Source organism: Chanos chanos, chromosome 3 (assembly GCF_902362185.1).
Source record: "Chanos chanos chromosome 3, fChaCha1.1, whole genome shotgun sequence".
Lineage (NCBI taxonomy): Eukaryota > Metazoa > Chordata > Actinopteri > Gonorynchiformes > Chanidae > Chanos > Chanos chanos.
The window spans coordinates 47,937,987-47,964,239 of NC_044497.1; the positions used below are offsets into that span (position 1 = coordinate 47,937,987).

The 26,253-nt window shown below is 39.5% G+C and overlaps 1 protein-coding gene across 1 annotated transcript; it reads right to left on the reverse strand.

The window, feature by feature from the left end:
• Positions 1 to 298: 298 nt before the first annotated feature.
• Positions 299 to 9,625, reverse strand: rab27b (RAB27B, member RAS oncogene family). Its single transcript, XM_030769779.1, has 5 exons — positions 9,467 to 9,625; positions 3,667 to 3,752; positions 1,941 to 2,044; positions 1,328 to 1,451; positions 299 to 485 (listed from the first exon to the last, which is right to left on the reverse strand). Exons 1-5 carry the CDS (start codon positions 9,617 to 9,619, stop codon positions 299 to 301), a joined length of 654 nt encoding a protein of 217 aa, XP_030625639.1. The 5' UTR covers positions 9,620 to 9,625.
• Positions 9,626 to 26,253: the final 16,628 nt, after the last annotated feature.

Genomic DNA, 26,253 nt, shown 5'->3' on the forward strand with positions numbered 1-26,253 from the left:
TAATATATTTTAGGATATCTTTGTAAATTATACATTTTTCCAGTAGTTCTAATGACCAGATAAGTTTATAAAGGGGCTGTACATAGGCTTGTTAGCCAGGAAAGGCAGTTAATATCTTAAACACTCCTAAATGTAGTGGAGGGAAGAAAAACTACACCCTCCAGACTGGACTCTAACCTGCCCAATCCCAGTGGATTTAACATGGCCTCAGCCTATAGCGAGGCTGAGTTGTGATTCCTTGTCTGTCCACTAGAGGGTGGAGTAGAGTAGGGGGGAAGGTGAAGTACATCCTAGTTGTTTAGCAAGCGCATTTCTTTTCAGCAGCAGGCGCTGCATCCAGTTTACTGGTACCCTCCCCATTCTGGGCCTCTGGCGCTGGCTTGTCCACACACTGCTCCATTCGCTTCATCACCAGGTCCAGTAGTGTGACCACCGCCTTGTCCACCTCTGCACCTGTGGCTGCGCTTGTCTCAAAGTAAGGGATGCTGCAAGGCGGAACATGAGGTTTAGGTTTAACCTTAGATTTCACTTCCATGCCAGAAAGTTTTGTCACGTACTAATGAAGCATTGACTCAAATAATGCTTAGTCATACTCTTTTCCCAGAAGGTGAAAACATTGTTCTTTTTTATTTATTTATTTATTTACTTTTGTCATCTGAAACATCTTACTTACTTGTTACAATAGACACATTAAGAATTGCTCATAAGAAATAAACAATTAAAATACTATACATAATACAACTTAAACAACTTATGTTGACATTTAACTATCATATAATTAAAATATAAGCAACCATATAATTAAACTATATAAACAGCCCTATAATTAAGATTCGGTAATTTTCTTGCCTTTTTAATGTGACAAAACCCATTATAATTAGACAGTTTCTGCTTTGTATTGCAAATCTCTTGCCTTGAAGGGATCAGACATTTCAGTCATAATTACACTCATTCCATGTGAGGTCACGTAGGCTTTGTGAGCCACAGAAACACAACAGAATCTCTTAACTCCCCTCTAGTGACTCATTCCCCAATGATAACGCACTGAGAACTTCTATATAATACATGACAAAAAGTTTGAGGTTGAGATGAAGAGGCTGAGGTTCCCATCACTTTTATCATACGGACTCAAATGAGGCAGGAATAATTCTGTTTTTCTTTTTATACAAAGTTACTGTCATCTGTTCAAAACCTATAATTACCGACAAGCATTTCATTACAACCTTTCCCTTCTAACTATAGTATCATACTGAACTGACCTTTCCGAAACTCAGACCTGAGCATCTTTTGTCTCAGATTTGAGATAAAAAGCCATCAGCAGACTCACCCATACTTATCAGCCAATTCTTTCGCCTGCTTCTCCTGGACTTCTCTCTGATCTGCCAGGTCTGCCTTGTTGCCAACAAGAACAATGTCAGGGTTTTCACAATAGGCGTTGGCTTGCAACTGACCTGCAGTGCAATGACAGGACAATACTTTAGTCAACATTACTATATGATTAATCACAATTACCCCAGAGAGTAATCGGAAATGAATCATTGGGACCATAGACTGTGCTGACCTAATAAAACCATTAATTACCACGCAGTTGGCCGCTCTTTTGGCATAAAAATATTCCTGGCTCATGGGTATGGAAAATGTTTGATTTATCACAAATGCAGAATAAGGAATAACCAGAGTTTTAAGCTACGGATGCAATTTGCTCTTCTATTGCAGATTGCTCATCTCTTATTAAACAGAAATATTAGCTTGTAGAAAACAACTTAATTTACCAAAGCAACGTTTAAAGTGGAATGTTAATGTACTTCTTACTCCTGAAAACTCAAAGAGATTTAACTGTGCCCAAAGAATGATTGATAATTGAAAACACCAATAAGCTATAAATACAGCACGATTTACAGGTTCAGCGGTGGGGAAAAGTAGATGGTTTGGTTACTCACTCATCCAGTTACGGACATTGAGAAAACTCTGCTGACTGGTGAGATCAAACATGAGCAGGAAACCCATTGCATCTCTGAAAAAAGCTGTTGTGAGACTCCTAAACCTGTAGGAAAGTGCACGCACCCACACACACACACACACACATACAAATACACATTAACACTTCCCATGATTTTCACACACAGAAGGTTTCCTGTAAGCGTCACACACATCAGTTTGGATGCACTTGTGTCAGAGGAAAAAGAAATAAGTTGATTTGTCAATTACCTGATTATACTTTTTTAACAAATGACATTTTTAATACAATTCCTGTATGGAGGCATTGTAGCATTTTACCAAGCTATATCCTTCAGACACTTTCCCAAGGCCCCGTAGAGAGAGTGCACCAAAGATATACAAGTTACGCAATAAAGTCATGACTCATTTTTTTAAAAATAGATTTGACATTTTTAAATCAAAAATTATTCCAGAAGGAATCATGCGATTACACGTCTCTGGTTATTCCAAAACTCTGGACAAGGACATCAATTCAACACTTTTCTCAACAATTCTCTTTTTTTTGTCACTGCTTTATCTTTTTTTTTTAACAGTAACATATCAAAACTCATTTCCCCTCACATGACTAAGGATTCGAAGCTGCTAATAGCACTGGGAGTCAGACACTGCAGAAGAACGTCACACTGAGGACATCGTGCCGAGCATCATCAATCATTTCTTTCACTTCAGAATACGAGTCTCTTTATAAAAGCTTTACTGCACTCTGCATCACAAAGTTTACCTGTAAATTTAGCCAGAGCAGCTTGGACCTTTGGCCTTCTTTATGTGAACCACATGAAAGGTCTTACACTTTGTCACACCACAGTCACTTCAATAAAATAACAATTTACACAATTATTTTTGACTTTGTTCGTTTTGCCGTTGTCCCTTTGAGTAGGTAAGGTAAGGATTGCATGGAGCAAACTGTATGTGGGATTAGGCTAGGGATGGGCGATACTTCAAATATACTCGATGTAGCATGGCTTCTTCTATGTGCAATGTAGTAAATGACTATATCGCTAACATCAAGTACAAAATGTCACATAATTTTTTTAAGCCGCCAGCATGAGACTTGCTTTGACGTGTAGCTTCTCACGCTCTCTCCCATGGTTCTCTCCCTCTCACAGACATAAAAAGACAAAAACTCACATGCAGTACATACGTCACACACACTCGCCCAGGAGAGTGGTCTGGATGGGCAGGCGAGTGTGTGTGACGTATGCACTGACGTATGTGTGACGTATATAGTCGAGATATGTGTTTTTGTGTCTGGAGGGAACAGGAAAAGAGCCTGGAGAGAACGAAAGAAGTGAAGTAAAATATCGAGATATATATTGTGTATCCCGATATGGCCTAAAAATATCATGATATTATTTACAGGCCATATCGCCCAGCCCTAGATTAGGCCAAAACATTCAGGGAGCGGAACAGAGCCTGGCTACAATTACAACAAATTACTGCTGTGATGCCTTTCTCCTAAAAGCAAAGAAAGAGAACATTTTCCTTGAGAATAAGATTTCATAATGTCTATTAAATTCATTTGGAGATTTATGGGGGTGGACATAAAAATCTGTTGAGTTGAGTTCAGTAATAGCAGGCAGGTTTTACTGTCTCTGACTTGCTTTCCACCTCTTCAGTGGCGAAAGTCCCTCTTTTGATAAAGTTATGACAGAGCAGCTGATACTCCACCTCTCCTGTCCAGCTGTGTCCCACAGCTGCAGATGCACTTTGAATGTCTTCCCTGTGGTTCCATTTGGGCTGTTGGTGGTGTATACCTGAAACACACAAACAACACAACACAACACATGGTCAAAATAAGACAAATAATGATCAGCTATAAACAACAATCAACATTATATATTGTTGTTCTCAGCTCCCTTACTTAGTTAGGTAAATAATTTGATTAGCATTTCATATGGCAGTTAGAGAGTCATTGTAGTATTACTACTATAGTAATTTTAAGTCTCTGAGGGTAGATATTCATTTTACTTTCAAGTGTACTTTTTATTTGGTTTTCTATAAAGTAATTCACTCTTAGAGAGGACATTCGTGTGTTTTAAATATGTCCAAGTTTGGGGAATTTTGGGAAAAGTGAATACAGCTGGTTTGACGTTGGTTAAGTGTTGCAGGAGAGACAAACACACAAGAGAAACTAAACTGTTTGTCTCAGACAAGAGTATTTATGTTGTGAACGTGCAGTGCAAGTCCTACAGAGATGCTGATTAAATCAGTGCCCTCTCCATAATCCTCCTTATTCCACTAACACATCTAACACTATTAGCAATACTTAACAATTATCTCTGACTTAACAATACTTAACAATTATCTCTGAATTAGGAATTCACTAGAAACCTTAAAGTAGGGGATGTAAAAATGAAATCTCCAGAAATCTTGCACTCAACTTTTTTTTTCATCTTTTTATGGTGCTTTAAAATACTTTATATTTCATAATAGAAAAAGAATAGTGGATTGTGGAATGAGCTTGCTAGTTTCCTGAGTAAAAACGTTCTGCTAAAATTTTAAGTCTGGGTTTTCTAGCATGACCACTGTCAAATAAATGTAGATCTGTCTGTCTACTTGAAAGAGGAGGGGCATACTGGTCTGCTACATGTAACACTGCGTGAAAAGTGGTGTATTCGGAAATATCCGGACAAAGTAAACTTCCGCTAAACCTGCTGTTTTCCGGAGGTATTCGGATGCCCGCAGAACTTTGTCATGCGGACCTGAAAACTCCCACAAATGTCCGAATACAGCTGTTAGACGGCAGTTTTCGGGCATCCGTGTGACCACAGTCGTTAGCTGATGGCTTGGTCTTTCAAATGCTAATAACAGTCAGTGGTCTAGGTGGGACTGGGTATAGAAGCCTGCCCCCCTTCCTCACTGTAACTTTCTATCAGTTAGCCTATATGTAATATTTAGCCGATATTTTGATAACCACACAAACTTCTTAGGTGTTGCATGGTGTATAATACAGCAGTGGTAGGCCCATATAGCCTTTAATGTCATTGCTCTGTCGTGCAGCTAAATTACAATGGACACCTCAAATGGAGCATACAAAAACACACTGAAAACATAATTTAAAAAAAGTCTAAATGAGAGATTCATTTATTACATATTTGGTGGTTATGCAACTGTCCTCTACTTGGGGCCAAAGGTACAGGGTGACCAGATGCAAACAGACCAAATGGGGGACAAGTAGTAAGTTTGTGTGGGACAATATGGGACATGTTACTAATGCTGAGAGATGATGTAAAACTTAGATATAATGTCAGTCTAACTGTATAAGAAACACTTGTATTGATAGACATCCAACATGCATTGGCCATTACAGGCCCATCAAAGGCAACTGTACTTAAGCAAAGCAGCAGGCATCATACAGCTCAAGTCTTTCAAGTTAAACCCCTGACCAAATCCAACTATAAGAATAAATAAGGCTCAAAATAAAATATTACATAAAATAAAACAATTTCAATGCAAATCTTTATATCAAGCCAAAATCTCTATTGGATGAGAAGCATGGTCAGAAGGGATAAAAGAACTTTTTCCTTTCTTTTTGACCATGATGTCGGCTGACAGCGTTTATCTTCATATCTGTAAAGTTTTACTAAGTTTGGTTTTTGTGACGTAGCAAAGAAATTTGTCGGCCCCACAGCTGCACAGTTTGATTGACGGCCGCCACAGACTCTTGATGACCGCCCTCAACGCTCTTCTCTCAGCCATTTGGTGAAAGCAAGGCTTTTAAAAAAACTCGCCTATGTTGCATTTTTACTGCTTTTGACATAGCGCTATTAAATAGATTAGAAACTATGCTCATGTGCGGGCGGGTAAAATAATGGATCCATATTTTTTTTATTTCTGACAGTTAAAAACCAAACGACCAGCGAAAATGCGGGACATTATCTCAGTATGAGGGATGCGGGACAAAGGATACAGGACTTTAAAAAAAAAAGTTTACAGGGCATAGGAGTTTTTGTTGTTGATTCTCGCTTGTTTGTTCAGAATGTTTCTCCTCAGTACGAGGACGCGCCCCGTTTTCAAACCACCCACTTAGAATCTAAGGTTGAGTCCTGTCCAATCAGTTTTCTGTGCGTGCATGGCGTAGGGTGACAGTAACCAATAGCATTGTGTGCAACTGCAGCGCGAAATTTGCTTTGGGCAAGGGGTTACCTGTAGTAAGGTAAGGAGAAGCGAGTCACTGAAAGATTACAGAAGTTGTACTCCGTATTCTGTCGATAGTGTGCATTTTGAAGATGACTTGCAAAAGAACACTTGAGTTTTCGAACGGACAGCGGAGTGGAGAGGCTACTCGTGCGTCGGGAATATCCAATTTTTCCAACGCAGAGTCCGAACGAAAACAAACAACTGGTGTCCCCGTTAAATGCATTTTTAAGAAGATGTCTGAACAGCAGTAAACGTTCATGGAGAATGTTATTCGGCGGTTGGACAGGATGGAGTCCCATCAAAGAGGCGCAAGAAGAGTCTGCCCGAGAAAAGAAGACGAGCGGGGAATAACTCTGTTTCGGTAAGTTTATTTCTGTAGCCTTCTGGCTTTCGTCTTTGACTGCCGCGCATTCTGATACGTTCACATTTCTTTATCTGCTTTATCCCTTAATGTGGTTGAATTTAACTCTTGTATTAATTTTGCTTCTACAGGAAGCTGTGCGGATAATGCATAATGCTGAAAACAACACGCACAGATATGATCTGCGGACAAGGTAGGACAGCGTGTTTTGTTGGTAGACTATATCGTCGCGATTGTTTCATAGCAGTGCTTGGAATTCTAAACGAACTTTTATTCAATCTTCCTTTCTTCTCCGTTTTTTTTTCTCTCTAGCATCCTGAAAGACCGATTGAGACTATTCGAAAGAGTTACCGGGTGAATTCAGAGAACAAAGAGGGGGGCAGGATCGCCACTCGAACGAGGCAAAGGAGGAGAAGAGTAAGTCAAAACATCATTTCCCTAGTAGTTCTTAGACTTTTTCTCCATTTGCTATTTTCAGTGATCTAATTTATATTTTCACTGTGTTTTGCATCTGCTCAAGGCCAGAGCTAGTGTTCTTTAAACTGAGGAAGAGGCTGCCATATGGAGGACCGCATCAGTAGATATAATTTCTGAAAGGGACGCCGCCATCTTGGATGGAAGGCCAGCGTGGGTCCTCCCGCCTAGCACAGAGTTGTCTGCACTGTGTGGGGTGCTACAGAATAGAGACCACGGAAGCTGGGTTGTTCTTGGGAATGCTCAACATTTAGAGTTTCATTTATGTTCCCAAAAGCATTTGTATTATATGCTATGATATTACAGTATATTCTGTTCTGATGTATTCTATTCTGATGTATTATATATTGTACATTGATTTTATATATATATATATATATATATATATATATATATATATATATATATATATATAAATTGTCAATTTATATGCCTTATATTATACTGTATTTGCTTTATTTATAATAAAATTTGTGTAATTTATTTTTGTTTGCCAGACTATCTATACAATCTACCTATGAACATAAAACAACAACACCACCAATAATAATAATAATATTAATAATAATAATAATTATTATTATTATTATATAAACCATATGAATTCATTTCTGGGGACCCACAATGGACCAATGGGGAAGGGTTTTAGAGGAGGGGCAAGACATTGCTCCACCAATCCAAAGAAAGACTTTTGACCAATTGCAGGATACCTGGTGGCCCAAGGTGTGAAGTGCAAATGTTCCCTTCCAAGCACCCCCAAGGGATTATTCACCATGGCAACTAAGGGCTCTAGGCAGACCCCAAAACACGGTACATATTCAGGAGTATTCCATGCCGCGTAACAGAGCTGCAAACTGCCGGATACAGCCGATAATCTGTGGAGTATCCAGGAATATACAGGAGTATTCCATGCCGAATACACCTCTTTTCACGCAGTGTAAACACATTAGTGCAGTGCTGTTCTCCAGTGTACCACATCCGTACATCATAATATTTCATTGCTGGTTTTTCCCACTAGAAGGGCAATATATATTCTACTGTGAGTGTAATAACATCCAAGTAGCTGCATATTGTAAAAACTGAGGTATTATATAAAAATAGATTAAATTTATTGCTTCAGTGTCCTCCTGAATTTTGTATAGGTAAACACAGATTTCAAAGACAACTCTAGTGCAGAGGAAGGAGCATGTGTATAAACAGCTACTTATTATAGATGGTTCTTCATTTCTTTCCATCTTTCTAGTAAAGAAACAGTTGCCAGGACTGCTGGTAGTCATACAGTTAGAGTAAGGGGAATTTGCATGTGATTTGCACTTGGCTGACCTGATCTGCGACATTTGGATGTTAACATCCCCCCTGCACTGTGTGTGTCATGTCTAAACTCTGGTGTGTATTGTGTGTGTGTGTGTGTGTGTGTGTGTGGCCTCATTATCAAATTCTTCACCTCCAACTTAGCACAGGCAAGTTTAGTAGGAGGTGGGATAGCACCTCCCTTGCAACCCCATAACTCACTCACACACACACATACACACACACACACACACACACACACACACACACACACACACACATTTTACAGCCTGCATAAACAGCGCTGGCAGGCTGTGTCTCCAAACTGACCAAAGTAGCTTACATCCAGCAGCATCAGATCTCTGGCTTCTGTCCCTGTGCTTATTATAATGATCTCAAAGTGGAAATACAAAGAACGATTTCATTCAGCTACATCGCTGCATATTACAAATTACAAGTTTCTCGTTGCCAACAATATTATCCAGCTAAACTGAGTAGCTACGCTGTTTCACTCACAATATTACACAATATTTATACACGCCGTGTATTAGATATTCCTCCATTAGCCCTTTCTAGCACTATTGTTCTTCATGTTTAAATTCCAAGCTACTGTTTCTATATACAGAAACTGTTTTGTTTTTTTTTATATCCCTGTCATACTACAGCTGTGTGGCATTCTTAGACCTTTGCACTTACTCTAGTAAAATATTCTGGATTAGCATCTGTTACTGCAGATGGATAAATATAAATATTTATGTCACCCGCACTTATGGGTTGCTCCATAAAGGGTGTAAACTAATCATTTTTCCTGCCTTTCATTTCGTTTTGAATAACTGCCGCACATTAAAACCCAGGGAATGATTTGCTTAGACAGGCTCTATACAATGAGAGTTTGAGATACTGAAGTTGTGGGTTTGTACAGACTCAGCATGTGTCTACAGAGGACTTCCTTTCAATGTTTATGACCAGTAGCACTCTAGTTTTATCTCTCCCCACACACTCAACACCTCAAAGGTGAATTACGAGTCAATTTCTCTGAGATCAAGGGAGGGGAAAAAGAGAAAAGAGAGACAGAGAGAGAAGCATGGAAGAAACAAGGCTATGTTTGATGAAGAGGTGCAGTGATAATTCTAGAGAGCTGAGTCTAAAGGAGGCGAGAGACTGATGACTGTAAAATATAAAAGGTATATAAAACATCTTTACCACTCTCTTTTCCCTGAAGTCGATTCCTACTGTGGTAATAAACTTAGGGTTGAACTTGTTGTCCGTGTAGCGATACAGGAACGTGGTCTTGCCCACTCCGGAGTCGCCCAGAGCTAAGAGCTTGATGAGATAATCATAGTCCCCATCAGTCATAGTGGTGACTGCTCTGAACCTAGAAAAATCAAGAAAAAATGTAAAAAAAAAAAAAAAAAAACGGACACAAACACAATATTCATTGCACACCGCCTGACCGCCTGGAAGCCCGAGACGGATATAGCAACATTCAGATTGCAAAATCTCATGAAAATGTTAAAGCGGAGAAATACAACATACATACAGTCTAAGAGGCCTGGTTAAAGCACTTACATCAGTACTTACATCACTGCACACTGGGAACTATGAGACTAATGTTGTGGAATGGGGAGGGACATAATTACACAATTTAGTAAACACATAATTCGCAGGCTTAGCTGAGGAGCAAGGACGGGCTTGTTTACTATGACTGAGAGCTTTACTGCTTTAAACTATGAGTTTCTTTTACTTTTATCTCTAAAACACTATTATAACTATAAACACGTCATTCAATCCAATGCACAGGTCATGCTTAGTCTGTGAAATCTTGTGGTTTTAGCTTAATCCAAACTAAGTTATAACCCTTTCCATGTGTTTGAAGTTAATCCATCCCTGTAAATAATACAAAACTTTATGGTCATGTGTAGAGTAAAGATACATGGATGTTAAACGTCCAGTGTTATAAGGGAACCGAACAGTTTTAATGTACATAATGGTGTGCAATGAGCCTTAACAAAAAATATATGTAATCTATAGTATTTCATTTGTGCATATATGAAAAGGGACCTCTTAGCTAATTCTACAACTAAATCATTGCCTCATGTCGATCACAAGATCGACAAGTTCTCCCAATTTTGTCCATGCCAGTGTAAAAAGCATTGTTTTGCACTCAGTCTGTGATACAAAACTGACAACATGCCTCCATTACTTTATATCTGACACTAAAAACAACTCTACACATCAGGACTGCCATAAATGAATGAACAAGTTCCACAACTGGCTGCATTAGTCATAATCAGTAGGGCTATTAGGACTGATAGTGAATCTATTAACTTCACATGAAAAAATACTTTTAACACTGCAGCTATGTTAAAGGGTAGTGTCACATGCAACAGCCCAGTCTAACCCCAGATGCCTCAGTTAATGGAATCATAGATCCGGTCTGACGCTGAGCCCACTGGGCGAAGAAGCTATTTCCACAGGGTTCAAGAAAAAGGCAAACATGCATCTGTAAGGTAAGTGTGTGTGTGTGTGTGTGTGTGTGTGTGTGTGAGAGAGAGAGAGAGAGAGAGAGAGAGAGACAGAGAGAGAAATGGAGAGAGACTAATTAATACATACATACATATTTTCCTTACATTAATTCCATTAATACATGGTTTGTACGTGTGGACATAAATGTGACAGCTCTATGTGTCTGATCCTATTTTGTGTGTGTGTGTAGGGAGGATTAGGTCATGTGAGACAGAGAGGGGAGAAGACAGGCCACGTGACCCCTGGCTGTTTCCACATGAGGGATCAGAAGATACTCAGGATGGGCTAGATACAATTCAAGCATGCACAAACACTTCGCAAACGCACAGATATTGCTTTAGAGTGTTTGATTTAACCGTGCTTTTTTTTACTATAATTCTAAATTTCTCTTTCTCTCTCGTTATTTTTCAGAGAAAAAAAAAAAACTTTTTATGACTAAAACTTTTAACACTAGACTTGAATATGTGTGTGTGTTTTGTAAGTCCCCTGCAAAGCGCATTTTACAAAAAAACGTTTTACTTTTCGCTAACAAAAACCTCAAAGTGCTTTAACAGAGACACAAAGTTCTTCTACTCCTCTCATTAAATTAGACTGAACTTGCGTCCCACCAGACACGAAGGCTTGAACAACTCCAGTGTGCCTTGTTTCAGCCTCACAGCCAGTGTTCCACATTTATATTTAGATGAGATCATGGGACTTGGATTCAGTGAGCACACAGGGCTCCCAGGAACACACCACCACATTATCAGGAATCCCTTCCAGCTCTTTCAAATGATGCTGTGAACATGACCCAGGGGAAGGTATGCACCTATTGATCCACAGGCAGAGGGTTTCGCTCCTTAGTTTAGGGCTTCGTCACACACACATACACTAATAAAGCTCCCAGCATGCTCCAGGGCATTTGTAGTCTGGTGACCTGGTTGCTGTATGCCTCGCAGAGCCAGGAAGTCTAATGGGCCCGGCCTAATCACACGTCAGCTGAGACTTTGCGATGGAACAGGCAGAAAAGGCTCTGACATAGATGAGACTATGTTATGAAAAGGGTACGCGAAGAGGTGAATGAAAAACAAAATGACTCGCGCGCTTGCGGAAAAGAAACTGAATGAGAGGGAAGAAGGTATCTGCTAGCCTTCGCTCTAACAGCATCGACACAAAAGTAGTTTTCTTTTCTGAATGCATGATGTAGAACGAGTACTGTGTTTAGGACGCTTAAAGAAGCACTGCAGATAGGCAACTCTTTCCATAGAACATGGTCCATGTGGCATTAAGGACCCTAATTCAGTATGTCTCTAAAGGGGAGTAACTCGGTCTCTCAGGCAGTTTAATGTCCATGTGAGATATTTGTAAATTTTACAGTTTGGTTTACAAAAATATGAAAAAATGGACTATTTTTAAGTATTTGGACAATCACCCTCAGATTTATTATTAAATGTTTCGTGTTGTTTTAAATGACATCCTCAACAAAGAATCTTAAGAAAACCTGGGATATTAATTCTGTGATGAAAATGTCTTTGAGAGGGCTACGCAATCTTGTGAGGTGGAGCTTCTTTTAAAAACCTCAAAAGGTTTGTTCTTGAATCAGATTCTGTTAATGTTTTTAAAAAGTATTTAAGCCATGGAATGTGTTTCAAGCAGGGAGTGAAGAATCCAGATACTGGGTTTGACTGACCTGCTAAAGTAAACTGCACATATCAGTTCCTACCCAGGCTAAGCACACTGTACAAGTGTTAACACACTAGGATTGGTTAATGGGTGTAGTCTTGACAACCACAAGGCTCAGACTCACAAATTCTCCATGTTCTAAACATTTTGAATTCCTTAAGTAGATAAATCGTTTTTGCACCCCTCAGTTTTATTTGTGTTTGTGAACATGGCATTACTAAAGCTAAGAAACTTGATATAGACAGTTTGGGGTAAATTTTTTCCACATCACATGAATCCTGTTTCTTTTCATTACATTAAAGTTTCCAAATCAAGTTGTCTCAGAGTTTTTTTAATATACAATTTCAAACCAGGAAAACAAATGTCTGCGGATGATTACAAAAGGGTATTGTTGTCCAATACAAAAAAGAAAAAAAAACTAAAAAGAAAGAAAAAATGAAAAAAAAAATGAAAATCATGAATGGGTCAAAATATTAATGTTTGTCTCTTGTGAGAAGAGTTTGGTCTTATGATAGATCATTTGTTTCCATCTTGTAGTTACACAACTGCGACGTATCATTAATCTGCAGCATACTAATACGGAGCTACACAAACAATGACCTAACATGGTCAGTAATGCAGTCCACTTAAACAGGAGCTCCAAGTAAGAAATGGTATGTAATACTCTCCTTAACAGTGTGGGTGTTTTCAGCTACGGGTACTATGTTATCTAAGGACAGCTTTGTATTTGCCTGCTAACACTAATGAGTTCTGGGAAATCCCTTACAAGGTAGCTGCTTTATTTCTTACTTCTAAAACCCTTGCTTCTTTCTTCAAAAACCTTCAAAGATCCAAACAACTCCTTTTAATCTGCTGTGCAGAGGTGTGCTCAGTCCCCTCTACCCTAGTGCAAACAGAATTTTAAACCAAGTGAAGAACAGGTGTAATTTACACTATTCTGCGCTAATGAGGAGGGGACAAAAAAAATCTTGCCTCTGCATGTCAGCAACGTAACACACAAAGCCCAAGTGTTGAGTATTCCACTGATGCACAGATGCATACTGGGCCACAGAAAAGAGAGAGAGATGGATAATTCTCAACACTCTAAGATGAAGAGCATGAGGAATAAGGATCCTTCATTTCCTGTCTTTTGGGTTTTCTTATTAATGTCGCACACGGTTTGCCCAGAAATGATATTGATTGTTAGCAAAGGTGCTGGGTTTTGCTTGAGGGGAAAAGACATTCCTATTGCTGAGTGCTGGGCCATTTATGAGGGCATGTTTGTTCAGTACAGCTCAACAGTGATATCTGAGAAATAGAAAAAGAAATGTCTCGCCCACACAGCAGGGTTTCTTTGCTCAAATAAGCCTGGTCTCAAATTGATCGGTTCTCGACAAAAATCAAGTGGACAAATTAACAGATGGTTTTTGGACAGACTCTTAGACACTTGACCTCTTCCAGTGATACCTAATACAGAACTCACCAAAAATGTCAGACCATTATAAAGCTATACCACTCCCTAAGGACAAGTAAAAGGTCACATATCTGCAAAAGGTCACAGTCACAATAGATTACTTAAGCTAATATGTGTTTTACGGTTCAGCCTGTAGCACAATGCAAGCTTTCTGAGAAGTCCTTTCAAGGTCCACACAGTTTAGGAATACAATTAGAAGAGTTATATATCAGAGGATGATGAGATTTCGTAAATGGATAACCCTTTGGGTATGAATGGCATGCTGTGCCCATGAGCATGCAGAGATTCTGATAGCAAAATCATTATGAGATACCACGTGCACATTCTTAAAAGCTTAAATAAATGACCCTTGAAAATCCCCTTTGACTAAATGCCTTCAGGCTAGGGGGTAGAGATGTTACCTTTGAAATATTACATCAATATGGTTGAATTATTAAAAAAAAAAAAAAATCCTTCCAAAACACCCAACACACACACAAACACACACACACACACACACACACACACACACACACGCACACACAGTATGTCATCATGATGCTAAGGGGTCTCTCTATTACTTGGCAGGTGGCAGGCTAACATCTGTAGCAGGGGGTACAGCGGTGAGGCAGAAAGGTTAGCAGTGCTGTAGGTCTCCATAAGAGATCGATTTTACACAGGGCCCAAGCAGGGTGCGGAGCCCCCTGGGCTGAGTTTAAGAGCCTGTTATTGAGACCCTAAGCTCTGCCTACACTGCTTCTGGGTATATTGAGTCTAGGACATGTTACTGGTGTGTCAGTAGCTGCATTAAGTATCCCATCATGTGTTTTATGTCTCTGGCTACAATACGTCTTAATGGTCAAGTGTTTAAAGTCTGCTGTTTCTGTCCGAATTCAAAGAATAACAATGAGATCTTAAGTTTAACACACAGTTCAGTAACATAACCCACACTCTGACAGCATCCTTTGACATTTAAAGAGTCCTCAGGTGGTTTAGGAGAAATGCCAGTTTAAGTCAAATACAACAGCTTACTTGGTATGCATTTCCACACCATGCTTTTCAATAATACTCTTTTATCATCAGCAGAGGGGACAATGTTTCCTTTTGCATCACGTTAAAGATATTTATCTTGTTAATGTGCCAATGCTATTAGCAAAAGATGTGCTTAGGGCGATGCTAAAGATTTCAGACGTACTGATCATCATTATTCAGCGAGGCAGTAATCCACGACATTTGATTAGGAGTAATACAACTGTGGCATTTAGACAAATCAGTATTAGTATAAAGGTTGGAATAAGAGACAATCCATTATACTAGAGACTCTGCCAGCTTTCATTAACCAATTTCTGTTTTGACTTGAGGCTAAAATCTGTTCTACTGAGCTTTATGTCTCATTAGGCAAAGCCAGAATCGTTTGGCACTGAGGGAAGAAGTGTATGAAGATTGGGTCAGGTGCTCCTGGAACAAAGACACAATGCACATGTATCTATCTGATAGCAGACAAGACTGATAAGCAAGTCAACAGTGTAACCAGTATGAGCATTTTAAAGAGCTTTTGGAAGCAGATGGAAACCTACATAGATGTATTTACAAACAGCCTCCCTCGGCGATCTGAAAACTTGATTAGTAATGAGTGCCATTTGAAGCATGACAGAATACAGGTTAATTATCTGTAATTGACTCTTGGTGGGCTGCAGTGCTTTAAAAGCAATCTGAATACTTATTGTACATGACTGTTTTGTCCCCAGTAGCTGGTCATAGCATTTCAATTATGTTGTCATGAAGATTAAGTTAGAGGGAATGAAGGGAGACTATCTGTGTACAATGGTTGCATTTGGTACTAAACAAACTCTAATCTTAATCTCTTAATACGCAGTGAGTAGAGTATGTAACTTTCTTACAGGACACCTTACGCAAAAAGACATACTTACATACATACATACATATTTATATGAACAAACCACTAAGCGTGTATTATATAGCACATACATGATCAAGTACACAATCCGTGTATGTATACATCAACACTGAAAACCTTTACAACCAGCCTAAAAACATGCAAATATGTTACACAATAATGATTAAATTCAGGTAGTTTGAATTATTTCAGTGGGCATACTATGTTTTATGATAAATCTGTGTTTTGTCCCAGTACATCTCCAATACTCTTTGTCTGGTCTTTCACTTAACTCTAAACTTCTTGTCAGTGAATCTAATAAGGTGAGAAAGTGAAAATCTTAATGGTACACATTCCAGTTTGCGTTTGTGGAGACATGCCACTACTTCCACTTATTCAGTTTCCCTTGGCAAGGAAAGGAAGCTTTTTTCACAGAAATGGTAAAGGGCCAGTCTCCAATGTAAGCCTAAGCCATGTTGGTGTATAATGATAGTTTCACGAAAAAAAACCCCCAACAAAACCATGTTGTCTTTTGCTCTTTATCTGTATCTTCAGCTGTCACGGATATGAGATGGTTTCCTGCGACAGTTAAGATATTCTGAAATGTACTCAATGCCATAGAAATGATTTCAATGAAACTGGCCTCTTCCGAGTAATTGTATCATTTACAAGTGAATAAGATTTAATTCCATTAAGACAGCTATTACCCAGGGCAAGCCTGGGGTAAATGATAAAACAGAAAGGATCCCGAACAGACCTATAATTGCTCCATTTTGTTTTGGATTGGAGGCTCATTTAACAAATATAAGTACAGGCAGTTAAATAGGTTACTCTCAAACACAAGTTCTTTCATGTCCACTGGAGGAAAAGAAAAAACATCAGGCAGTCATTAAACATGTTTTTAAGTCACATGGTTTTTTTTTTATCCGTTTAAGTCTGAGAGAGAAAAGAGAGTTAGAGAGAGGGCGTGTGAGAAAAAAAAGAAAAAAAAAAAAAGAAAGGCAGAGTCAGTACTATGTAACAAATTCTGCCCGTCTTTTTTCACACACTCATGTCGAGATGACAATCATTTACACTGTAACATTTGAGACCGTATTCTATTGTTGTGCTTCAATAAAATAGAAACACTATACTGTTTCCACAGTCAAGGACTCAGGAGTGTGCTTGCTCACAAGAAAAGTGACAACCAATCAAAAGCAATCAATGAGCACGCATGAGAGAACAGCACTCACAACAACATTACCCCACAGATATTTCACGGCCAATACATTACCCTGCAAATCATGTTCAGCTTAATCAATGATTCCTAGCTGTGTGCTTCGTTGAAAATGGTGTATGAGAACTTCACGTCTGAAGTTCTTTAGCAAAATTCCAGAAGTTTCCATCTATCAGCAATTGATAATGCTGCTAATTTAAAAGGATAAATACTATATGCATGATACAGATTTACTGTTTAATCAAGGCTGGGATTCATCAAGCATCTTCAGAAAATCCATTCCTCAGCAAATTTTTTTTATAAATAAATAAATAAAAATCTGCAAAGCTGTTCTTTAACAGAATACAAAACCCCACAGGAGAGACACTGAGCAATTAAAAGAAGTGTAGAAGTTGTCAATTTGTAGTTAGGGGTGTGATCACATTCCTCCTTATGTTTCTAATGCCCAGCAAGCTTCCTCTTCAAAGTCTCGCCAAAACTCCCGAAACTTTCGCCACAGTAACTCTAATGGATGAACTAGATTTAGACTGATTTGCCTTACCCATAACTACCATCACCATAAACATGACCAACCTCCTCTCCCTGAAGTCAATTTTAGATCCACAATCAGGTCTTACCGTCTTTTTTTTCCTTCCTGTGCCCTCTCAGTGGGGAAAAAAGTGCTTTACCTCCACAGCAGCTTATCTGTAAGCCAGTCAGCCAACTACCATTCAGCTGATTCTGAAACAAGCCCCACCCATGGGTGAGGGCAGGCCCTTGGAGGTCAGACGGAATCTTTTTTTTTTTTTTTTTGCTTCTTCCTCTCTCCTTCTGGCTTCTTCTGTGTGTATAAGTGTGTGTGTGTGTGTGTGTGTGTGTATGTGTGTGTGTGTGTGTGTGTGTGTGTCTGTCTGTCTGTCTGTATGAGAGAGAGTGAGAGAGAGAGAGAGAGTGACAGTGTGTGGTATTTTGTACGCTTTTCACCTCATATAAGGCTGTGCTTTATCTAGGATCTTCCAGGAAGCTGCACAGCCTGAGGGCAGGTCAGAGCAGCCATGCCTTCCAGCATGGAGTGGGAGAGGAGAGAGGAGAGAGGAGAGGGGGTGTGTGGGTACCATCTGACAAACAAATAACTCAAACACTTCTGTGTTTATGTGGTACTTGCGATCCAGCACGAAAGATCACTTGAAAGTAAGGACTCTGAACAACCTGTATGCAGCTGATGGCATTTCTGTGGTGTGTGTGTGTGTGTGTGTGTGTGTGCGTGTGCGTACATGAATGCAGATGTACATGTTTGTATGCATCAGTATGTATGAGAAATTTCAAAAAATGAGAAGTGTATGAGAAATGAGAAGTCATTTCCTGGTAAGGCTCAGGGGTTAACTACTGTAATACAGGGGTTAATATGCTTCTTCTTTTAAACAACTGCACGCATCATCAGAGATGTTACACAATATTCAGAGATTCTGGAGCTTGATATCAAACAGGAACCCGACCTACACCATAAGTCCTCTGTCATCTCAAGTAAGTGTAAACACTAGAGAACAGAAGGGTGTCACTCAATCCTTCAGTCTCCGTCACATGGCTTACTAAGTCACGAAATATCATTTTACGTGATGCGACAACCTCATAAATGATAATACATCTTATAAAATATCACTTTCAAGGTTTTCAAAGTATCAACTGCCATTTTGAGCAATCATTAACCATTAAGGTAGAGTGGAACATCTCATTTCCGATTGCCAACTACTGTTTACCAGCAGTCTTCCATCTCTCTCTGGTCATCACCCTTCTGCTCCAACAGGCCTTTCAAGCCCTTGTACTCTATATGAAAAAAAAAAAAAATTCTCTCGACCGGTGTCCAAATAACAGGTTGAGCCTGGATAGTAAATGTTTTCTCCTGACACAGGCGCATCGAGGTGATCTCTGTCTGAGAGAAACGTGAAATGCCACAAGGTCTGAGAACAGTCTGAGGGACGCTCCAGACGTGCGTGATAAAGCGAACGCAATTCAGCAGGTCAATGAGGCCACGAGGAATACACAGCAAAGCTGAACAGAGCATCCTGCTAACAGATGTTCTATCATTCTCCAAAGTGAAATGTCAAAGGCTAAACTGGGTCCCACTAACCCGTGGGACCTCAGACATGACACATAGATTTTCTTGCCAGGCGGGGCTCTGGCTCTCAATTTCCCAAGATGTGAAAGCTGATATTGTTTGGATAATATAATAATGGGAGGAAGAAGTATAATACAAGAACCATGGTTAACTAAAGCATCTTTTAAAAAAAAAAAAAGAAAAAAGACAAGCTGCTCTCAAAAGGTGAGTCAAATGGTCCCTTGATAAAAGACCATTTTCAGCATGACTGGTTTTCACCTGAAGTGGGCAGAACATTGAGATGAAACCGCAGAGCCAAACAACAGTCAGTACTCATATCTATAATCATTCCCGAAAGCACAGACAACATCAGTCACGAAGATCATAATGCTTCTGTTATACAAACTTTGTGTGTGCAGGCATGAGAAAACTTAAGTGAAAGGTCCATTTTAAAAAATCAATTATTTGAGATCGTAAAGTGTAGGAAACAAATTAACAGAATTTTCTTTAGATAATGTAGAGTTGGAAAGGGATATGAGAGATACTGCCATGCATAATGGTTTATGCTTATTCATCTTGGGATCTCAAGCTTAGTCCTTGTATGTTCGTCATTTCTCCATCATTGTTATTCATTTAATAACAGTAAATGAGGAAACAACTTCCCTTCGATACTAGTAAAACAAAGAGAACACACCCTAAGAATCTTTTTTTTTTTTTTTTTTTTAACGAATCTTAACATAGGACTTTTCAATTGTTCGTTCAAATGAAACAGATTTGTTTCTCACACTCGACCTGTTTCTCCCTGGACAAGTAGACGACATTAATCAGCGGTTTGTCTTCCTTCAAGCTGATCGTGTTAACCGACAAAAATTATCATCAAAAAAATAAGGAAAGGATAAGAAAGGAAAGTGTGACAAAACTAGGCCAAGAGAGGTTATGATTGAAGGTTTTATGAAAAGTTTAAGTAAACCTGCTGGTTCAATAAGTATTTCTCATTTTGCAAATTCTGTGAGAAATATAACAACCATGGAAGAGAACTGTTTTTAGCTTTAACCCAGCAAGCAGGAGAGTCACTATCCTACACTCTTTAGGCTACCTCACTCACATGACTGCATGATCAGTTCCCAGCATGAGGGGTAATTCGGGGGTGAAAAACAAGACAGTTAAGTCATGCAATTTGAATTAAGCACTATTGTCAGGTATGTAAGGAATGTTATTTTCTGTTGGAGGGGTCTCTGCTGAGGTCTGAGACAAGCTATTGTCGGAGAGAGAAATGTGATAAACTGTTCTTCGTGTCCAATGACTAATTGCAGCCAAGTGTGATTCTGCTTAACAATGACCTACGTTGTGTAATATTACACTAATACACGCCCACTTGCAGCATTCTGTTTATGTCATCTTATTTTTTTGAGCTCACATAAATGTATAAATGAAAAAGGTTAGAAGGTCAACCTAAACTATTTCTTTTTCTGCTTGAGGCAAATATTCTTTGCTCACAAAGTAGTCATAACTTAAATCTGACTGTGTCGGGCCCAACCACAGAAATGTCTCCCCATTATGCCAGCAAACTGGTGAAGAAACACAAATCAGTCATTAATACAAAGTGAAAGCATGAGAGAAAGGGTGAAAGGGTGAGAGGAGAGGGTGAAAGGCAGGAAGAGAGAAAGAGAGAGGAAGAGAAAGCAAAAGAGAGAAAGCATTTGGCCTAAATAATGAACCACAAAAAACATGACCAGCAGCAATACAAGCTCTGAACTCAGACCACACCCTGGATTTATTGCTAATTAACAATTAGTGGCATTAATTCAAACCTAAATAAGCACTGGCTTTCTAAGAAATGACCTTAAGATCACAGACCATGAGTCAAAGAATCTCCATTTCCACAGCATGTCCAACAACGTGTGTGTGTGCGTGTGTGTGTGTGTGTGTGTGTGTCTAAAAATACACTCGTCCAAACACACATAGGCTGCTAACAGAAAATGGACTGTGTGACATGCAAATTAAGTCCATCCAAATGAGGAGTCAATCAGCTGTATCTGAACCTTCCACTGTGCTAGACTGAAAAATGAATGCTCATGAAATATTCCTCTGGATGAATCATACATACACACACAGTGGAAGCAGAGAGAGGAGGGAGGAGGCAATTTTCCTGAAATTAAAAAATGTATGAGCTTCTACTTTGGGAAGCTGCAACTTAACGTGAATGATGACAGTGAGTACATTTTCTCTGGAATTCATTGTTTTATTTTATTTTATTATTTATTTATTTATTTTTACAATGCAAGGAATGGCTTCTTAGCGTCTGAGAGCCAAGCCCTTCTGTGCAGGGTCTCAATGTCCCCTCCTCTCTCTCTCTCTCTCTCTCTCTCACTGAGCTCAACACAAATACCAAATTGGGTGTAGGAGAACATCTGCCTACTCAACCTTCCCAATCCCCCTTGTGACAGCACAGGGCATGTGATGCAGTGCGCTGGACAGACCTTGTCTACTTCCCAAACCACATTCTATCTATGCTATATATAACAACATAACAACCATTGCCATGGCAACTTATATTCCCTTGTTCTGAGCCATACATTTGCTCTTACATTTGCTCTAATATCTTGAGAGAAGTCACCTCTGTCTAACATATTTCATACAAACATACAGGCATGGTGAAGAGGGTTATCTGGTCGTACGAGGAAGAGTGAGGCATACAAACTGCAACTCAGGAATTAATGCTGGTGTCTTTCTGTCCTGATAAATAAGAACTGTTTCCTGTTATTTGTTTTCTGATACCATGCTACCAAAAGGAGGACATTGCTATGTTGTTTACAACAACGCCAAGTAAAGGAGAGTATGTATGGTATGAAAAACTGACTCTGTTGAGTTAAAGTGATAGTTCCCTTGAATTTTAGTTTATTTAAGGCCTTGTGAAATACCTGAAGTGATAATAAGAGTGAACATATCAGTGTACTGCAATGGTTTTTCCTTGACCATCTCATATCCTCTTTAAGCACTCAACTGTTCTCTTGCTCTCTCTCTCTCTCTCTCTCTCTCTCTCTCTCTCTCTTGCTCTCTCTCTCTCCTTCTTTCTCTCTCTTCTTTCTGTCACCAGGCAACTACAACCCACTCCACAGAAAAGATGCGGGTGTGTCTGCCAGTGTCTTCTTTCTTCATGTAGTAAAAATCCACAGACACACAAAAGAAACGAAACCACAGAGACAGCCAGAGACACTTTTACAGGTTATAGGAAGAGCAAAATACAAATCTGACAATTTACTGAGTGGTCAGTACACTGTATCTCTCTATATTATCTGTTCTTCAATCTACCTCTTTTTCTGCAACTCTCAGTTGCACTTAACCATGTTTTCTCCCAACTAACATCATATTAATATAATAAATCCAACCCTTGCTACATGTCCTTCTTATTAGTTTTTAGTGCTCCCAAAAGATAGGCTTGTACGGACCCTCTGATATCTGTACAGTTGTGTTTTATGGCCCCTCCTCTGCTGCAGAGAGACTAAGCAGCGTCTTTTTGGGAGCTGTCAACATTATGCTTCGTCCGTGTCCAGGCTTACCAGAGACTAGGCTGAAATGGTAGCTCATATTTATTTCTCTTGCAGGTATACCTGTGTAATCACTTTGTAAATACAATCATAGCCGAGGAAATGACTCATGCATTGCTCTGTCCCAGCGGTGTTGCAATACGGAAGAAAAATTTGTTAACTAATTACACGTGGTTAATAACACTCTACGCAATGCAACTTATACTGCCTAAGTAAAGGAGTCTTATTAAGGAAATGAATCATTTATGCAATTACAAAACCAAGTAGCACAGCAGTCTCACACAGGCAGATCACAACTTTGCTGCACGGAGGGAGATTCTGGACCGGGAGAATGTGCGATCAGCAGAAAACCAACCGTGTTTCAAATGGCACTGTGTCACCAAAGCACAAGCTGAGCTGAGAGAGGGTATTTGTGAGGAACCAGCTGTAGACACTTTGTGTGTTTCATAGTAGCTCTTTGGCATTTCTGAGCATCTCAACCACATCAATTATTTACAGTCATCAATTAGCTCCTTCATCCATTCACATGCTTGAAGAGCACTAATCTTGGACGGTGGTTTGATGAAAAAGAAAAAAAACATTAAGAAGGTAATGTCCAAGAGGTTAACTACAGCCAATCTCTAAAAACACTTGCATCACAACAATAACCGCTATTATCATCATCTCATAGCCATTGTGAAGTTTATTGACATTAATGGTAGCAGTAATAAAAGTACAGATGCTGGGTACACTTTCTTAGGGGAGAATAATGTGTGTTACACGATGAATTATTGATCAGCAGACATCCAGAGAAATGGTTAGAGTAGCTTTGAGCAAGCTGAACCTACTGCTTCTAATATCAAGCCCCCCACCCCCGTCTCTGACTCTCTGTTACGTGCTCCGTGCATCCGTGTCACCGTGTGCACAAGTGTGTGTCTGTGTGTTACGTATCCACGGCCTTAACACTATGAAGTGAAACATCTTTTGTGCACCACCTATTGAACATGCTCAGAGTTTGTGAAGCAATCAAAAGTACACTGTAAACTAACTTCACCAACCAACCTAGATCTTCATCTTGATGTAGGAGATTAGGAAATTACACATAACATAACTTACAGATGACATATTTCCGTCTTTATCCCCCTCACTTCCCCAGAATTCTACAGTATCACTGCATCAGACTACTGAAATTAGCACTTCAGAGCAACTCATTACTTACAAAGGTACAAATCTTTTGTAACTTTACGCTCATTGAGCATAATGATCAAGGTATACTGGCAACAACGTGCCCTAAAATCCAAATGTGATTTGCACTGCACATACCACCTATTCCCTTCTCATTCCAACTGAAGTAAACGGGGAAAAACGTGGGTCATATGGAGGATTTACTATGGCAGGATGCTCTGTGGTTGAAATGGTGAATTTGCTCAGCTCTTGAGTATTAGCTGGAACCACTGGGGGGTCCCCAGTGTGTTGTTAATGTGCCCAGGAGGTGGGCCCCTCCCTGCGCCAATGAGCCTGTGGTTTAACAGATAGCCCTCCACAGAGAACACTTCCTCATCATCTGCCGCCTGGCCCTGACCCCTTACCCCCCTGGAGGACTCAGCGGGGACACCTGCACTAATTACCTTCCGAGCAAAGTGCCATGCTAAGCAAGAGACACCCTCACTTGGAAGATCTGCAAGTGTCTCGGCAAACGGGAGAGCACAACTTGTGCTGTATGTCCCTCTCACGACCTTCTTCCTCTGATTGTGTTCTGTTCATCTCTCTTTTCTCACTTTCAGTCTACCTTACATCTTAATCAAACCATCTCCCTCATTTCTTTTCTTCTCTCTCTCTCTGTCTCTCTCCCTGTCTGTCTCACTCTATCTATCACTCCCTGTTCTCTCTACCCTGTCTCCTGCTTTCCTCTCCTCTCTTTCTCTTTGTCCTTCTTTTCTGTAACAACGATTATGATTTTAATGTCAGCAGCGTGCCTCCCTGCCTGGTACACTTCCAGGACTGCTCATGGTCTGGGTTTAAAAGGCCAGGCCTGTCCACAGAGAGGGACAACATCACCTACACAGCAAGCAAACCAGTCAGGAACAGGCCAGCCGCACTGCACTACCTCAGAGCACATTTCCAGCAGGACGCAAGATTCTTAATACCTTGGTTTAAACGGATTACGTGTGTTAGTGAGAAAGTTTTATGACCATTATTGATGTGCGATTCTAAGGGTCCATAGTTAAAAATTAAGACACTCACTGACGATGATAAGAACTTTGTACATGTGATGGATATCTTATGAATGAATGTGACTTGTGCGCTATAGGATAACTCCCCCATGAGTCGTAGATTATCTGCTTATACAGCATGATTATAAGTTTAGGACACCGCTCATAAGTCACCAATAGCTTTGTGATGGGAGTTTATTTGAGTCCTGTATTTTTTGTCAAAGGAGGATACATAAGCCACCATTTATTAATTACTGTGTCATTCATTCAGCTATAAACAACTGTTGAGCGGTTTGTGGAGGTGTTGAAAACTGAATTATGGATATAATAAAAGAGAAGCAGCTCTAGGGATATACAGCAGTAGTAATAAAAGCAGCTTTGGTTAATTACTGCAAGCTCACAGTTTCTCTGCCAGGTGATTCAGACAGACAAAACTGACTCTCTTTTTTTTTTTTTACAACCCCCCAGCTGTCAAAAACTCACTGTCTGAAAAAAAAACCCACTGTGCTTTACCAAGAAGCTTTGACTGACTAAATTTCATTAAGAATTATGCTTATGTGTTCTGGAAACTAACACACTGACACCAAGCTATGTTTGCAAAGCCAAATACTGCAAAAGCACAGGTGGCCTATTTAATGACTCAAAGATCACAAGTATTCAAAGTTCACTGCCCATACTATTAAATTGTGCTCTGCCTATACAATAAAATTGCATATATATATATATATATATATATATATATATACATACACACACACACACACACACACACATACACACATTTTCCTGACACCATAAAGCAATGAAGCACACACGATGCATATAGCACATATCTGACACATCCGTTCAAGGCACTACAAGCTCAAACTGTTATCTCTCCTTTTCTGTAGATGATGGGAGTTGATTAAATTCCTTTTGAGAGAAAGCAACATTGCTGGAGGGGGACTAAATCTGTTCTGTGAAGGAAGTGCTGTCCCATCTGCACAATTTTGGTTTCAAATTTCAGTCTCTGAGGAAGAGTAAGACTGCAAAAACAGATTCGCATATGTGTCTATTTTTCGGACTGTAGTAGTAAAAACTCCTCAGTGTACCTCTGTTGTGCTCTCAGACATAATTAATGGTCCTGTGATAATTCTCAAATTAACCCTCTACATGAGTTTGCTGAATCGGAAAAACATCAGCCCAAATGTGACCGGATAAGCCAATCAATTCACCGTGGTTTATGGGATTTCATTATTTAAGAGATCAACAAAAAAACTTTGTACTGGGCAATTCTGATTCGTGGTAAACAACTTATATTACGCAGTGCGTCTAATTTTGCATTATTACTTCGTCACAATTGTGCGTCTAATTTTGCATTATTACTCACAATTTAAGTTTCTAGTAAGCATCTCTATCTTACCCATAACCAAATCAATGCAAAATCCTTAGCAATAAAGAATG

What these genes read in the sequence shown, in the direction of transcription:
- rab27b (XM_030769779.1), bottom strand. Translation starts at nt 9,619, where the DNA reads ATGACTGATGGGGACTATGATTATCTCATCAAGCTCTTAGCTCTGGGC. An exon ending in GACACAGCTGGACAGGAGAG is followed by an intron (nt 2,045 to 3,666) that starts GTGGAGTATCAG and finishes ACTTTCCTACAG; the next exon opens with GTTTAGGAGTCTCACAACAG. An exon ending in CAATGTCCGTAACTGGATGA is followed by an intron (nt 1,452 to 1,940) that starts GTGAGTAACCAA and finishes ATTGCACTGCAG; the next exon opens with GTCAGTTGCAAGCCAACGCC.